Consider the following 15,876-nt stretch of genomic DNA (forward strand, 5'->3'; position numbering starts at 1 on the left):
TGAAGATTTAAAAATATATATAAATCTGTGAAGAAAAAATGAAGCACACATTTCATTTGGTGTCTGGATTACAGATTCTTATTAAACAAACTGAGCTCATTATAAAATCAATATCAACCACGACACTCCCAGGAGAAATGGCAAAAAAGGTCACTCCAAGAAATTCAAACAATTTTCTTGCTGGAAGGGCACGATTTTAATTACAGATACTATTAATTAGAGCTGTCAGTAGGAAGAATGTCCTGTTAATTATCACAAATTCAGTTTCAAGTGTGGTTTTGGAACCTGGAGGGCTTTTTTCAAAAAAAATTAAGAATTCTTATATTCACAATTAATGGGAGAAAAGCCTACCTATTGCTTCTTCACTTTAAATAAGCCAACAGCAACTTACCTATTAAAATCAAAGAAAAACATTTATGGCCACACTCTCATTGGCCAACAAAACTGATAAACTGCTGTTTCGTTCACACTTTATCCCAGAGAACACTCCATTTTTTTGTCTACTGGAAATGCTCTTGCTCTCACTCTGCCTTGCTTTGGAAGTCATTAAATGCAAAGATGTAATTTAATGATTTTTTAAAAAGTAAACATTACTTTTAAAGTGAAAACCAAAACCATTCCTGAAGATACTGATTGTTACAGAAACATTCTTATTTATTATTCTGTTCTTAATTCTCTCTAGACCCAGCCTGTGGAGATATACTTAATACATTACATCTTTAACATATAAGAGGTACAGACAGACCCAAACTTTGTCAGGAAATATGAGTTTATTCCCATATGACTCTCAGCTGCCAATTTGAATCTATCTCAGCTCCAGGATACAGAAAGGCCAGAATGTCTGATCCTAAGCAGAACAAGAAAGTAAAATAAAACTTGACAGGAAAGTGCCATTAGCAAGGCCCTATGGGTGCACAACAGACAGGGATACTACAGTGACAATGTTTACACATTCTCAGATTGTTTTTCCTGGTCACACTCCAAATATTTTCGGATAGCAGACCAGGGCTGTGTGGTATATGACCATAACACATGCATTATCACACCAATAGCACACCAAGAAATAAGTGCCATATGATCTAAAACAAACTTCAGGAAGATGTAGTGTCTCTCCACCCAACACTTTTGAAACTGAAAGAGAAAGCTTGAGATTTCTGATTTATTTCAGAGAAGCCGAGTGCAGTCCTCCAGCATTACTGGGTACACATCTGCTATCATTGTTCTCCTAGAACCAGTCCTGGTTTACCTCCCATCTATCAGCATTAGATTTCATTTTATCTGAATAATGGCAGAAGGTGGCAACAGATCGGGTCAAAGGCTCTTTTCATATCAGACCCTGAAGAAGTCGATTACTCAAAAAGAGAGACATCTTCAGATAACCATGCAATCCATTCCTCATAAATGTTAAAGATTTTTCGTTATTAATAGTGGCAGGAGTGACAGATTATGGATATTAATGCTATTTTTCTGAGAATTTCAATGGCAAGGGCTGCTTTTCTTTTTTTTTCTTTCTTTTTTTTTGTTTTTTTTTTAATGTTTCTAATTAGGCACGAATTTACAGCAGCTACCAGAATAGCCAAGATTGATACCCAGTAGTAAAAAGCTGCTACCCGAATCCGCGGGACTATGACTGGAACGGGGGCGGGGGGGAAGCGTCGGAAACAAATCCACCCCCGCGACTCCCAACGCGAGAAGGGCCCCCCTCGGGGGTCTGCCGGACACCGGGGCCGGCCCGGAGCAAGCGAGCTTGGTCCTTACCTGGTAAGCAGCGGGCGCGTCGGAGCCGGCGTCAGCCCCCAGGGCTGAGAGCTTCTCCTTCAGGCGGTGGTGGGCGCGGTGGCGGAGGCAGTAGGCGACCCCCGACGCTGCCAGGACCCCGGCGATGCAGGCGAGGGAGAGGAGGGTGAGGAGAAGGAATTTCGCGGACTCGGCTTCTTCCCCGCGCTGCGCGAGCGGCGGGACGTTGCTTTTCTGCAGGGGAGGAGAGAGAGGCAGCGCCTCAGTTGCGCGGTCGCGGAGCAGCGCGGAGGGGGGATCCCGTCGGGGGGAACACCCGGCGGCGCTAACTTTGGGCCTGGGAAGGGAGGCAAACAGAGGGGCAGGACCGCTGCCATGCCTCGCTCCGTGCCCTCCCCTCCGGAGGCTCGCACTTAACTACCGAGAGGCGGACGCGCTGGACGAGCGCGAGCACCGCGGAGCGCCCCGCGGCTCCGAGCCCCCCTCGCACCGCATCGAGGGCCAAGGGCTGCGAGGGGCGCAGCAAGGGAAAATCCGGTACTGTTTTTTTTTTCTTAGTGAAAAATAAAACACAGGGAAAGAAAAAAAAAAAAAAAGTAGGTGGCGATCCTTCCTTTTGTCTGTTGTAGAGGCAAGCGGCTTAAAAAAACCCCGATAGTTCCAAACTCCTCCAGATTACTATTATTTTTGCAGCAATAGGACAGAATCCTTCTAGTGCATTTCACTTGTCTCCATGTGCTAAAAAGTTGTACAATAATTTCCCCTCATTAGCTTCATTATAAGCTATATTAGCAACAATTAAAAACGCAACATGAAAATGAAAAGACCAGGCGCGCAAATTGCAGCAAGACTCATTTGGCCTGCATTCCCCCTTTCACAATTACCAGGGAAATGAATTGAAAAGCACGCCCCTGCCTCAGTCCTGGTTGCTACAAGATGAGAACAATTAGCAAACTCCTTTCCACCACCTAATTTCTCGTGGTAACAAAATGGATTTTTCCCCATGAATGCCTAGCCGGCCTATTCATTATCTCTCCTCTATTAGTAATTTTCTGCTCCGTATTCAGCTAGCCAGCTCTTAATTTCCTCCTGTCTTGCAGTGTACACAGTGGCTCTTATGTCAGGCCCGGTCCATTTTTATCTTGTAATCATAAAGGCCACCAAAGCAATTATCGCTGTTCTTGACTGTAAAAGCTTGTCATTAATTAGCCTCCTTGCCTTCAGTGCTGCGGATTAGCCGGGGCTGAGTCTGAGTTAATGGAAATGCAGGTTCAGTCAGACTCCCGGATTTTCTTGCCTGGATGCGCCGCGCGGAGGAGGATTGCCGGTCCGTGCGCCCCGGCGGGGCGGCGGGAGGCGGGCACAGGGCTGGCCGCGGCCACCGGCCATGTGCCGCCCGCCTCCGCGTCCGCGCAGCCACCGCCGCGCCCGCCGCCTCTCCTCCCCTGCACGGCAGCCGGCCCCTCCTCCAAATCCCAACAGCCACCAGGAGGAGGGGGCTGCACCCCCACCCCGCCCCGGCCGCGGGGGGCCCCGGGGCCGCCTCCTCGCCACCGCCCCCGCGGCCCCAGCCGGGCACCTGCCCCGGCTGCCCCGGGGGGAGCGCGCCCTCGGCCCGCACCGGGCGGGGGACACCGGGAGGGGCAGCACCGACGGCAGCCGCCGCGGTCTCGCTGCTCCCGCCGCCTCGGTCCCGGGGGGGTAAAGGGCTGCTGCGCTCTGCCATTAGCATCTCCTTGAAAGGCCCCGTCCCCTCGGGGCCAGGGGTCGCAATCTGCATCTCAATAGGCGGTTCCCGCCGAAGTGCCGGCGCCCCCTCCCCGAGCGCTGCGCCCCGGGACGTTAATCCTTCTCGCCGCGGTGTTTGGCCCCCCATCAGTCAGGCAGGGACAAGCCCCCCCGGACTCCCCCGCGGGCCGGCCCCGCTCATGGGGAGGCTCGGGCCGCCTCGGCCCCCGGGTGGGCGCAGGGGCACCGACGGGAGGAAGGAGGCTGGCGGGCAGTTTCGGGTACTGGTCCTAAGCCTTACTTCTCTGCTTTCTCTACCACGGTTTTAAACGATTTTCTTTCTCCGGATGCTGTGTGACGGAGCCGCACCAAGCACCCGGGAAAAGGGCTATGCGAGAGAAACGATGACAATGATGGGAGCAAAGTGCTGTCAAAAGCTCCGAGCAAACATGCAGAAGAAAAAGGGTGGCAGGGCTCTTTCTCCCACTGGAGTTAGAGCGATTTTAGATGTTGTTTCCGACTTTGCCAGGCAGTTTTTCCCGCAAAGCTGGGGCTGCCGTCCCCGGAGTTGGCTGCCCTTGACAAAAGAATTGCTCGACGAGCCCCCCCTACATACTCTCAGCGTACAGCTGCACTCGGTAGCCTGAAACACGGGGAAGAGTTAGAAACCTTCCGCGGGGCGTTCGGCATTGCTTACACCTCGGTAAGCGTCTGCCCTGGGGGAATCAGCGTAGCCGTGTCCCTTGTGACAGGCTTCGGGTAGGCGAGGGCTTGCACAGCCCCTGCACGTCCAGAGGGAGCGGCGCCCACGCCTGCCCCGACGCCCCGTGCCCTGGGAGGAGATGGAGGCCCCACGGCGGGAGGGCAGGGGCGAAGGGCCAAGGGGCACGGCCTCTCCCCGCTGCCCGGCGGCGCCCACCACGTCGGAACAGCCGAAAGGGAAGGGAGAGGGGCAGAGCCGCCGACCCTTCTCCCACTCCTTTCCTCCCTCCCGCCTCACGGGGAGCAGCTCCAGAGCCACTGCCGTCGGGGCCCGGAAGACTCCCCTCTCCCCTCCCTGCCTGCGGGGGGCTGGTGCTTCGGGCCACCTCGGCCAGCCCCCAGGCCGCCCCCGGGGAACTCCGCGGGACCAGCCCTGATGCCCCGTTCGCCGTCCCGCAGGAACCGCCGGGTGCGGCCGATGACAAAGTCCCACGGCCCGGCTCCGGCTCCGGCTCCGGCTCCAGCTCTGGGCCGCGCATCGGCGGCGTCCCCGGGCTCCGGCTGGGGACACCAGGAACCGCAGAGGGTAGCCGGGCCCGGTCCCCCCAGGTACGTCCCATCAGGACACAGCCCCCACTGTCCCCAAGGCAGTTGGAGAAACCCGCTGCCCTTTCATCCTGCTCGATGCCTGACCAAACATCACATTATGAAACGAGTAAAAATTAATCCGAACTATTAGTTACCAGCTCCCTCCCTCCTCCCACCTCTCCCCCCAGCCGCCCCCGCTGCCTCTAGCCAGGAGCACAGATTTCCCCACCTCGCCTAACCCCCTGATTCTTCCCTGCAATAAGGCCCCAGCCTGAAACGGAGTCCAGGGTTAATTAGAGGCGTCCTGTCAGCCTTGACTTGAAATTGAAAGAAAAGTGTTTAAATATTTATGAATTTGACATTTACAGTCGGATGTCTTTTAAAGCAGAACACCTCTCCCTGTGCTGGTTGGGGCTGCCATGGTGCGTGTGCCATGGTGCGTGTGCCTGGGGTGGAAGGGGAACAATAGCTGTTGCATAACAAGAAAAACAAATTACCTCCCCACCCAAGGCTTAACAAATAAATAGACCACATAAATTACACGCAATTAAATATTAAACTCAGCTACGTGTAACTATGCATTTTTTAAACTTCATATAACAGAATATATTGACATTCCTCTGAATGATTTTCTCCTTCGAAAAGTGTGGAGTATCACAGGGTCCCAATGAAGGAAAAACAACTAATTTCTAAATGAATGGCTTAGAAAGTGAATCTGAATGAAGAGGCTTTGGAGGTGTTCATCCAGTCTTTACTTGCTTTGAAACAGCCTGACCTAGCTTAAATGCTAGAAGGCAGAGAACAACAGTGCACCTAACACACACACAGTGTTTACTTGAAGTACACTGTTTCTATGAGGGTCTGTGGATTTTTAAGAGGAAAGGAAAAAATACTTAGGGTCTGATCTCATGTAGGCTTTCCCAGTCCCTCGACAGAACACATTTGATATACACCCAAAAGTGACTCATTAACTAGAGCAGCCATAACACTGGAGTCACAAATCACTGTTCTAATCAAAGAGCAGCATCCCGTTCCGCGGTGTCATCCCATGATGCAGCAGAACAGTCGACATTTCAAACGAATTCCAGGCAAATGTCAGTAAATATTTAATGTACGCTTTCATGTAAATAAGTTCTCACACCTATGCTGGAAGTGTGGCAGAAAGTCTTTGTAAGAGCAGAGGAGCTCCCCATGCAGTGATGTGGAAGCTCACCATCCAGATGCCCCAGCAGAATTACACTTCATTATTTACTTTAGGACACAGGGCATGATTCTGGTCCTTGCAAAACTCTAACTGAAGTTGAGGGTTTGTTTTGCTTCATAAATTTAAAAAGATTTAAAACCCAATTTGCCAGTTACTGCACCTGACCACTCTTCCAGTTAGCAATGGAAAAATCACTACAATTCATTTTTAAACAACTCAACATTATAATTTTTTGCAATTTTTGCATGCTTCGATTTTTACATTTATGTAACAGTTTTGTTTCTCAACAATAATAAAAAAAATAAGATTTCTTAGTAAATATGGGCAAAAAGAGGAACTTCAGAACATGATTTGTTTCAAAATATTAGAATGTTAAGAAACTCAAGAGGTGCTATTTTTAATTTGGAATTCACTATAGAATCTAATAAATGAGAGAAGTGAGGCGGAAATAATCATGTATTAATTCTGTGCATTACAAAATCTTTTCAGAAGCTATTATCAGAGCAAGAGGCATTGTGGTTTGGATTCAGGGTGGGAGAAATCCTTTGTGCAACTGAAAGCTATTGTTCCTCTGTGCAGATGAAATTGTACTTGCAAATATGCCATTCAAGGAGGGAAAAAAGTACCTAGGCAGAAAAAAAGAATTCTACAAGAAAACCATTAGTCTTAAAAATAAACTTCACTAAAATAAGTTTTGGTTCACTGTTTGTTTGTTTTCTAAGGAATATCCTGTGTTAACAGTTGCAGCCACTGACATTAAAAGAAAACATAAAGGATATGCGTATTATTTCCTTATATAGAAAGCATGAGGAAAGGGATGTGTGGGATCTGTGTACGTATCTATACATAGATATATGTATAATGTGTGTGTGTGTATGTGTTCATATATATATACACACATCAGTGTATATCTGCTCATTTATATAAATCTAAACTTAAATTCACATCTAGTAATTTCCCTCTCTCAGAGGTTATCTGAGACATAGGTTGATACACTCTGCTGGTTAAGTTTTGATAGGTTACTAGAAAACCAGAGAAACACTTTACGTCAGGAGGAGCCTGGCTACCGCAATCTGTCCCAGGAAAGCTACAGAGAAGATTTTCTACCTTTCATAAAGTAAGAAAACAAAACAGAAGGAAGGGAAAGCAGCATCTCCCTCAGTTTTGGTTGCTGCGTCTCCTCCCCTACTGTGCTCCCAGCCAGGTTAGGCTGGGGCAGCAGGGCCTGGGGATGTTCACCTTTTGTGCATGTAACACTCCTTGTGTTCAGCACTGCACTCCGAAGCTGTTTGGTCCAGACTACTTGTTGGTGTTTTAAGGTACAATCTTTAGAGTTACTAAGAGATTTCTGGGGCCACTACCTTCTGACTCCCTGCTCACACCCGCTCCTTCTCTCCCCAGAAAGCTCGCCTGATGCCAGGATCACTTTCAGCAAAATGTCAGTTCATCACCTGAAACGAGGTCAATTTAACGCTTTTACTCGAGAGGATGAAATCGGATGGGAAGGTACTTTTTGCTTCTTTTAGGGGTTGGAAAGATTAGACAAATCGACAAACACAAAAGGCAGATGGATTTCTGGGAACTGCAGCTTATTCAAATCACTGAGAAAGGTCACTGCAAGAGCCACAGATCTTTTCATCTGTAGGAGTACAATGATCTTTCCACAACCTTCAACACCACAAAGCACTCTGGATCATCTCTATACCTTTTAGTAGGATTAATACCATGAACAATGACTGAATACAATCAAGAATTCACTGAGTTCAAAGATCCCTTGATCAATGGCAGATATTTTCTTCTGGCTTCCTAAAGGCAAACAGAAGTGAAGTTTCTGGTTAGAGTTACAAGAAATTAGAGCTATTATTCTGAATCCCACTATAAGGTGATGCTGAAATGCCAGAACATCCAAGCACCCCAAAGAAGTTTGTGACATGGAAAGAATAAGGTTGTGAAAGAGGAAATTCAATGAGCTTCAAGATTTTCCTGAGGATCTGGGTATGTTTTGAAGTCAGCAATCAGATAAAGAGTAAAGCACAAAAGCCTACAGCATCACCGAGACACTGTAGGGATAACACACAACTCAGGAAACCGGACAGCCACATCCACGCCTGTGGAAGAGGTAGGTGAGTCGGAGACGGAGGAGCGTGGCCCATTCTGTCCGAAGCCGCACAGTGCACCTCTGAGGTGGCAGCAAGAAAAGGAGGGCGCGGAGACAGTGAAGAAACCACGGTGAAGAAACTTCGATTCCCGTCTCTAAGGACTCGGGGGCAGTTAGGGCAAAACAGCAGAGTGGGTGCACCAGGAAGCAGGTTTCCTCTGCAGCCCCAGGCTTTGCTAGCCAGAGTAAAACCGTGAAAGAGAGGGACTCAGCAGGTCTAAGTCACAGAGTGTCAGAGCCTGAGCCAAGGGGACGGTCAGCGATAGCCGAGCTTAATCAAGTATCTTCAGCTAGCAAGAGAAACACGAGCCGCAGCGCCAGCGCTGATCTAATGCTGATGCTGAAGGCACATAATTCAGGGATTAGATAAGGCGCCCTTACAGCCGAGTGCCAGCAAGCGAGCCGGCTCTCGGTAATGCTGGCAAGTGCTGGCGGATCCGTCGGTGGAGCAGCCGCCCCGTCTCGCAGGGAGCCGGGCCGGGCCCCGCGGCCGTCCCCGCCCGGGGATGGGGCTCCGCGGCCGCACGCCCGCACCCGCCGCGGGGTCCCGTCCTCGGGCCCCGAGCCGGGAACACGTCCTCGCCCCGCCGGGCCCGCTGCCCCCTCCGCCCCGCGCCCGTCCGACGGCCCCGCACCAGGGGCATCCCCGGGGCTTTGGCGGCCGCGCGGAGGCGAAGCGATCCCTCCGTCCGTCCGCGCTGCTCCGCGGAGACCCGGCCCGGCCCCGACCGGCGGCGGACGGCGGCAGCGGCTGCCCTCATCCCGGCCGCCCCCGCACCCCACGCCGCGCACAAGGCCCTCCCGAGTCCCGGCCGGGCCGCCTCGTGAGACGCGGGAGCTCCCCCCACCCCGTCCACCGCCGCATGTACCTGCTGCCGCCGTACCGGGACGGGCCCCTCTCTGCGAGGGCTCGGCGCACCTCGGCGGGCTCCAGCAATCCTCCTCCGGTGCCAAAACTTCCCCCTCTCCCCCCCCGCCCCTCCTCAGCGCAGACAAAGGCGGCGGCCAGCACAGTCGCCCCTCGCAGTCCGCAGCCGCCTCCCGGCGCGGTGCGGTGGGGGCAGGCGGCGGCCCCGGGCGGCCCGGTGGTCCCCGCGGGGCGCGGGCGGAGGATGCCGGCGCGCCCCGGCGCTGCCCTCCTTATATCGGGCCGCTCGCAGCCCCTGCCGGCTGCCGCACATGGCCCATCCACCGGTTGCTATAGCGATGCCTCCCCTCCACATGTTGCTGGCAGCAATTGGCTAAGGAGGTCTGGGCTGTGCAGAAACCCTTCGCCGGAGTGCGGCGATGAATGGACACGGGCTGTGTCACTCATTTGGAAAAGCTGTTTGGGGTTTCTGTTGTGGATGTGCGGGTTTCTGTGGATTTTTTCCTTTTTTTTTCTTTTGGTTGATTTTTCTTACGCGCACCCTCCCCCATCTTTTTTTTTATTTCCTTTTTTTTTTTTTTTTTTTTTTTTTTTTTTTTTGTGTCTCTCTTGCAAGATGGAATTGGAGGGTAGAACAATGACGGAAAGCCAAAAATAAAATCAAACAAGGACAGCAAGGAAAAGCTATAAATCATTTGCATCACAATATGGCAAAGGAGCTCACAATGCTTCTTCTTGAAAAGACTTTCCACCTTAAAAAAAAATCCACACATTGCCAAGCAAAGGAGACCCAAACTTTCTCTCCTCTCGTCCTCGTTCTCCAAATGACACACGAAATTAGGAAGGAGGAGAGTGCTCCGACTAGCCCCGGGACAGTGACGAAATCCAGTTCGATAAATCGCGGCAGGCACTGCTCAGAGCCGGTGCGGGCGAGCGGGGCCGTGCGGTGCCCGGCGCCGCGCACCCGTAACTCCCAGTCAAAGCCACGCTCCCGCGCAGGTGCCCGGGGCAGCACCGACCCTTACAACGAAACGGACTCCGCAGCCTTCCCCACCTCCCTCAAATTCCCGCATGCCGCCGACAAACACGCTGCTGGGCACCCCCACAGCATCTGCCCACGAAGTGCCCCGGCTGAGAGAGCGGGACAAGAGCGGGCGGGGAACGGCAGGGGGGCTGCCGGCCGCGGGTGGCAGGGCCCTTCGATCCCCCTTTCCCCGCCGATGAAGAGCCCTCCCGCTTCCCTGTCCCCATTGTTTCCCGTTGTCACTGCGTCTGGGGATGGCAGGCAGGGCAGAGCTGGCTCTCCTCTGTCCGTGGAGGCGGGCAGTCCTTTCCCTTTCTCCTTCCTCTTGCCTTTCCCCTTTCCCTTCCCCTTCTCCTCCCAAGCCGTCCCGCCCCCACGCCGCCGCGGCCGCTGTGCCCCGGCCTGCCCCGGCCCGAGCGGCGGCAGCGCCGGCGGCTGCTCCCGGGCAGAACTGTCCTGAGCCGGGGCAGCTGCACACACCTCCCCTCGGAGTGCGACCCCCAGCCCCGCCCACCCCTTCCCCAGCCGCGGAGCGGCACCGGCGGTGGGACGGTGCGGAGGAAGCAGTGTGCGGGATGGGATGGGATGGGATGGGATGGGATGGGATGGGATGGGATGGGATGGGATGGGATGGGATGGGATGGGATGGACAGGCCAGGCCGCCCTCTCCCCACACCCCTACTATCCCGGCAGCCGTCGCGGGCTCGGCCACTGCCGCCTGCCCGGCCCCGGCGGGCTTTGCCTTCCTGGCTGGAGCGGGCGGCCCTGGCTCCCCGCGGCCGTCCCGGGGACACCGGAGCAGCGCCGTGGAGCAATTCCTTTCCCCACTTCCCCCCCCCGACAGCGTTCATCCTTCCAGCGCCCCTCAGCAGCCAGCACCTGGGTAAGGCATATGCACCTGTGCGGGGAGCCAAGGAAGGGCAAGGGCCGCATGAGGTCCCAGAGCATCCCCACCCCGCCCCAGAGCGACACTTCACTTAAACTTGTAGGACAGCACCGAAATGTCATCACCATCCCCTGTACAGGGCCGTTCTGCCGTGTCCAGAAAGTGCAGAGCGGTTGTGCCGTGGGCTCACCCCCACTAACATCTCACCCACACTCAGCTCACCCACCCATTCCAGGGTGAGGAAGATGCTCTTTACATCACCACCGTTTCTGACAAGAAGGTTTCCGGGCAGGAGAGGAACTCCTCACCTGGCTTCTGCTCATGAAAATGCTTAATGTTCTCACAGATTAACACAACTTTGGCTTCTCTAAACATTTCCTCAGCCACGTTTGTAGTGCATGGTCTAAACGTATTGCTTTGTCAGTCTGTCAGCCTGAGAGGACCCCCTCCGTCTGATATTCTCCTGCCCCCAGAAGAGCCAGAGCATACATAATTTGCTCACTAACCTGCATTGTTTAAGTTGAAAGATAAATGAACCCGCCAGGAGATTTCATTAAAAGGACACGTGTGTTTGCATATTGATCCTTCTAATGAACTGTCTGAAACTGATAAATACTTCCATTAGCTTTGTAGTTTGTATTTCGTATTTAAAAATATATTCATTAACATTTCTTGGGGAAATATTGCATCTTTTCAGAACTGTCAGTTCTGAATGGGTTGAACATGAATTTGACTGGCCAAGTGTCAAGAGACAGCAAAATACTAGTTAAAACACATATTTTTTTTAACAGTGAGATTTTGAGAAATTTGTGGTGAAATTTAAAATAATTTTCATGTTTACCTAATTTTCATTACTTTTATCACATTCTAAATATGACCTTTGAAGCAATGGCAAATACTTGTGAGGGTTATGTCACAGGGAGAAATTATTTAAACATAGATTGTTTAACGCGTTATTCATTAAAAATGTAGAAGGTGTTTAGAGACAGAAGAAATAATTTTCAATTGTTTACTAATTTTGAATTCAAAATCAGTTTTTAAAGTATCTATAGAACTGTTGCTCACATAATTGTGAATTGACTTACTGATAAATTTTCTCATACGATTTAATTAATTTAAATTTGGGAAAACAAAAAAACCCTGACATCAGCAGCACTTCATTAAAAATTTTGTAGAAAGTTTCATGTATTTTTCTCAGAAAAAGTTGACATTGAAAGTCTAAATGACTTTGAGACAGTTTCTTTGGGTTTAGCGCATCTAAAAATACCGGTATTTTGAAGATTCACATTAACATTCATCCAAATTCAAGAGCTGTATTTGAACTATGCCTAAACTCAAAATATTCTAAATCTTGCAATTTCAGTGAGAATGATGCTGAAACGTATTTCCATTTTGCACAGAACAAAACTCTTGCCTGAGAACCACCAATGTTTGTCAGGACTCCCTAAAAATCTCTTCTTCATAACTGGGCACTGAAAACCACACTGACCATTTTGACTTGATTTCTGACTACAGATCTGTCTGCACTTCTAAGTGTAGCCACTTCTTTCGGCAAATGCACGTACAATGTACAGCATGAAATAGATTTTCATTCTTTTAAAGCATGTATGATAAAACTAAAACACCATTTAATCTCATTTCTTGTTTTGTTTATCAGTTATCCTTTGGAGCCTTGCTCATTAAATACAGATCCGAATATGTCATAGAGGATTTTCCACAGATTTTCTGTTCATGTGGATCTTAAAATCAAAGTTGAATTTCCTTCACTCCTATGAACAAAACATCTTTTTCAAATATTAACTTCCTATACCACATGCATTTAAATTACTTTAGGAATACAAGTATTAAGAAAGAGGCAGAACTCCCATGTCTTGAAAACACCACACCTTTCTTATAAATAAAACCAATGCCTAGGACCATAATTTAAAAGTAGAGTTAGCAGGATTTTAACCACTAGACTCCATTGAGTTTTTATGTCTTATCTTCTCATGCTCATCTGTGACGATCAACAACAGACACATTCTACTTCCAAGTAAATTCTAGAGCTCTTAGCTTTATTAAGAAAATTATTCCTTTCTGGCTAAGATTTGAATCTAATTAATCTGTCTTGCAGTTTAAAAATGATAACTAAATTCAAGCTGCATACTATTCTTCAGAGACAGCTTAAAATATTAATTAAGTAAAGAGCACATTTTCCATTTATTTTAATTACATTAATACAGTTTCAATAAATAAAATAGTTCTATGCTTCATCAAAACAAACTCGGATGCAAATTTTCCTCTGTTCACATTGGCCCTCTTCACTGTTTATTTTTAAATAGGAAAGAGATGCAGAAATGTTTGGGGGTTCCCATTAGTGAAATGAGGTCCAATAGTCTGAAAAGGTCAGTTCAGTCGTCCAGGAGACTGATGTAGCCCTGTAAAAGTGGCATTCTGATAATGTATTGCTTATAAAGGTAATCAGTGAGATAAAACTGGATGCATTTATAGACATTTTTAAACAAATGAAGATTTTACTTTATTACATTTTCCCAGGTAACTTAGAAAAACCCAAAGCTATTAGATCTCTCTGATCCACTTGCCTGTGATGCTTACTGATCCACAGACAAAATATTACAAGACCAGTGGATGAATTGCATTTTTAATATTCAATTTAATTAAAGCTGACATGTTCTAGATTTGCAGGTGCACCCATTTCTTGAGATAAAGCACAGGACAAGACAGAAGAGTCTTGTTAGTAGCTATGTCAAAAAAGAAAAAGTGTCATTCTACCTAATTCAGTAATAATTCTATCCTTCAAATATTTGAGCAGCAGCATCAGCTGAAGGAAAACTAAATATTGAAGACAAAGTTTCAAAATACCTTAGGAGTCACAGCAGGTGTTTTGAAACATGTCCTTCACACAGAATGTTTTGAGTGTCTTTCTAGGGCCCAATTCTGCCCCCTCCATTCTAGGAAATCAAATATAAATCAACAGAACCAATCTGAATAGCACCTGGAACACAGTAGCAAATGTTTTCAGAGTGAGGCTTTATGTAAATTGGTATTCCACAAAAAATAATAAAATTGCACTACTGAAACTTTAATTCCATTGTGATTAGGTTTATATCCATAGAATAGAGATAAAATATTAATCTAACTTTTAACATGAGACTAAATACTATTATTATGAAAGCCTGGTTAAGAAGCTTCTATAAAAATGCCAACTTAAAACATGTTTAATGGCAAAACATGATGAGAATTGCATGATTTTACACTGTGATCCTGTTGTAACAAAATGTGGCTATCACTGAAATGCTGGACTCCTTTTATGCATCTGTACTGTATGTGCCAGGAATTCAGAGAACTGTGAGGTACCAGTTTTCTCTACTGTAACATCAGCAGATTAGTTTGTTAAAGTGCTATTTTGGAAAGGGTGTTTGTTTCTTCTTTCCTGAGATGAAAACAAACTAGTACAGTTTAACTATGAAAAAGTATTTTCAGAATAGTAGCTAGTACTGCAAATCTGAAGGAGATCTGAAATCAAGATGTGTTTTTTCTGCCTTTGACACAGGTATTGTTCTTTCTATCTTATCTCCTAATACTGGTAGCCTCAGGACAAACATAGATTATGTTAGAAAATTGTCCTTCATTATATTGATCGAAATTCACTTCCATCTTACCTCAATCTGTTGTTAGAACATTTTTATTAGCTTTAAATTGTTTGCATTATAAATTTAAATTAATAAAATGCTTTTATAAATAGTTTAAAGTTCTGAAGCAGACGGTTTACAAAGTTCTTGTGTGCTTCATACAGGCCCAGTGAGTTTCTTTTGGCACCAATCTTCCATTTCTGACTGCAGAGAATGACCATCTCTGTGGAATACTCAGCAATGCCTTCGATGAAGACGGATGGATACAGCATTTAAACTCATACACAAAGTTTTGTGGAAAGTCAGAATTGCAGAGCACTGTCTGGCCAACTGAAGTTCATGTACTGGTAGTACTCCACTTTATTTTAGATTTCCAGTTGCTGCTACCATTGCTTTAGTGTCCCTGATAAGAGCCTTGCTTTTATGTTGTGACACACAGAAGCAGTGGAAGCCTGAGCAGCATTAGGAATATTACCAGGAATACTGGTCCTGGAGCTGGGCTTCAATGGATAACTTGGCAAAGATGGAAGACATCCAGTAAAATCCTAAATGTACTTTCACTGTATCTAATAAAGACACCACCTCCACTCACACCCCACTTCCCTATTTTAGAAAGCAATTTACCAGGGTTTTCCTCTTTTTCTCCTCCTACTGAAGGAATGACAAAATGTCCCTTCTTCATTGGAAGCAGGCCCTTAGCCAGTAAAGCAAGTAGGCACTATGTCTGTGGCATTTGTAATATAACTGGAATCCTGAAAATATGAACACTTACCAAAAAGAGAAGGAAGATCCTGACACTTATAGGAAGGAGGATAGAGACTAGGTAACTTTCAGAAAGTCCCTTTCTTCTCTGAGTCATACAAGCATTTGAGAACATTGAAAAATGTTGCCTTTTCTGGCTACAGAGAAAAAGGTGACTGCATCAGTTTAAGCAAACACAAGCTATAAAATCTAGATAAATAATCATGTGTGATATCATGCTAATGATAGTGTGCTAGCATGAATGTGTCACACAGTCATTTTAAAAATATGTGCTTTAAATATGTATCATCAGATTACATACAAAATCAGAAAGGTTGTTAAAAAAGCACCTATTCTATGTTTTCCACTTAGTGTGGCATGCACACACCTTCCCAGCAGATTTTTTCAACTGATTTCAAAACAGAATTCAGATTTAGAATTCCAGTTAAACCAGTAAGACTTTAGAGTCACTGACACAGGTATGTCAATCCCCAGTAGATGTAGGTATGGTCCCTGAGCTTTACCTGGACTCAGACACTTGGTGCTTGAAGTGATTATCATGAAGTCTCATTCTTTTAAATGGAAGAAGAAGAATGATGGTGCTGATT

At 47.7% G+C, this 15,876-nt stretch overlaps 1 protein-coding gene across 2 annotated transcripts in view; it reads right to left on the reverse strand.

Moving 5' to 3' along the window:
• The window catches only part of PTPRN2 (protein tyrosine phosphatase receptor type N2), a 653,490-nt gene that overhangs the window by 104,407 nt on the left and 533,207 nt on the right, over positions 1-15,876 (reverse strand). Inside the window, exon 13 of one of the 2 annotated variants that reach the window (XM_048327179.1) lies at positions 1,759-1,971. The exons of the other annotated variant lie outside the window; for it this stretch is intronic. Within the exon in view, the coding sequence (XP_048183136.1) occupies positions 1,759-1,971 (213 nt within the window). The remainder of the gene's footprint in view (positions 1-1,758; positions 1,972-15,876) is intronic. 2 annotated transcript variants of the gene reach the window in all.

Source organism: Corvus hawaiiensis, chromosome 1, assembly GCF_020740725.1.
Source record: "Corvus hawaiiensis isolate bCorHaw1 chromosome 1, bCorHaw1.pri.cur, whole genome shotgun sequence".
Lineage (NCBI taxonomy): Eukaryota > Metazoa > Chordata > Aves > Passeriformes > Corvidae > Corvus > Corvus hawaiiensis.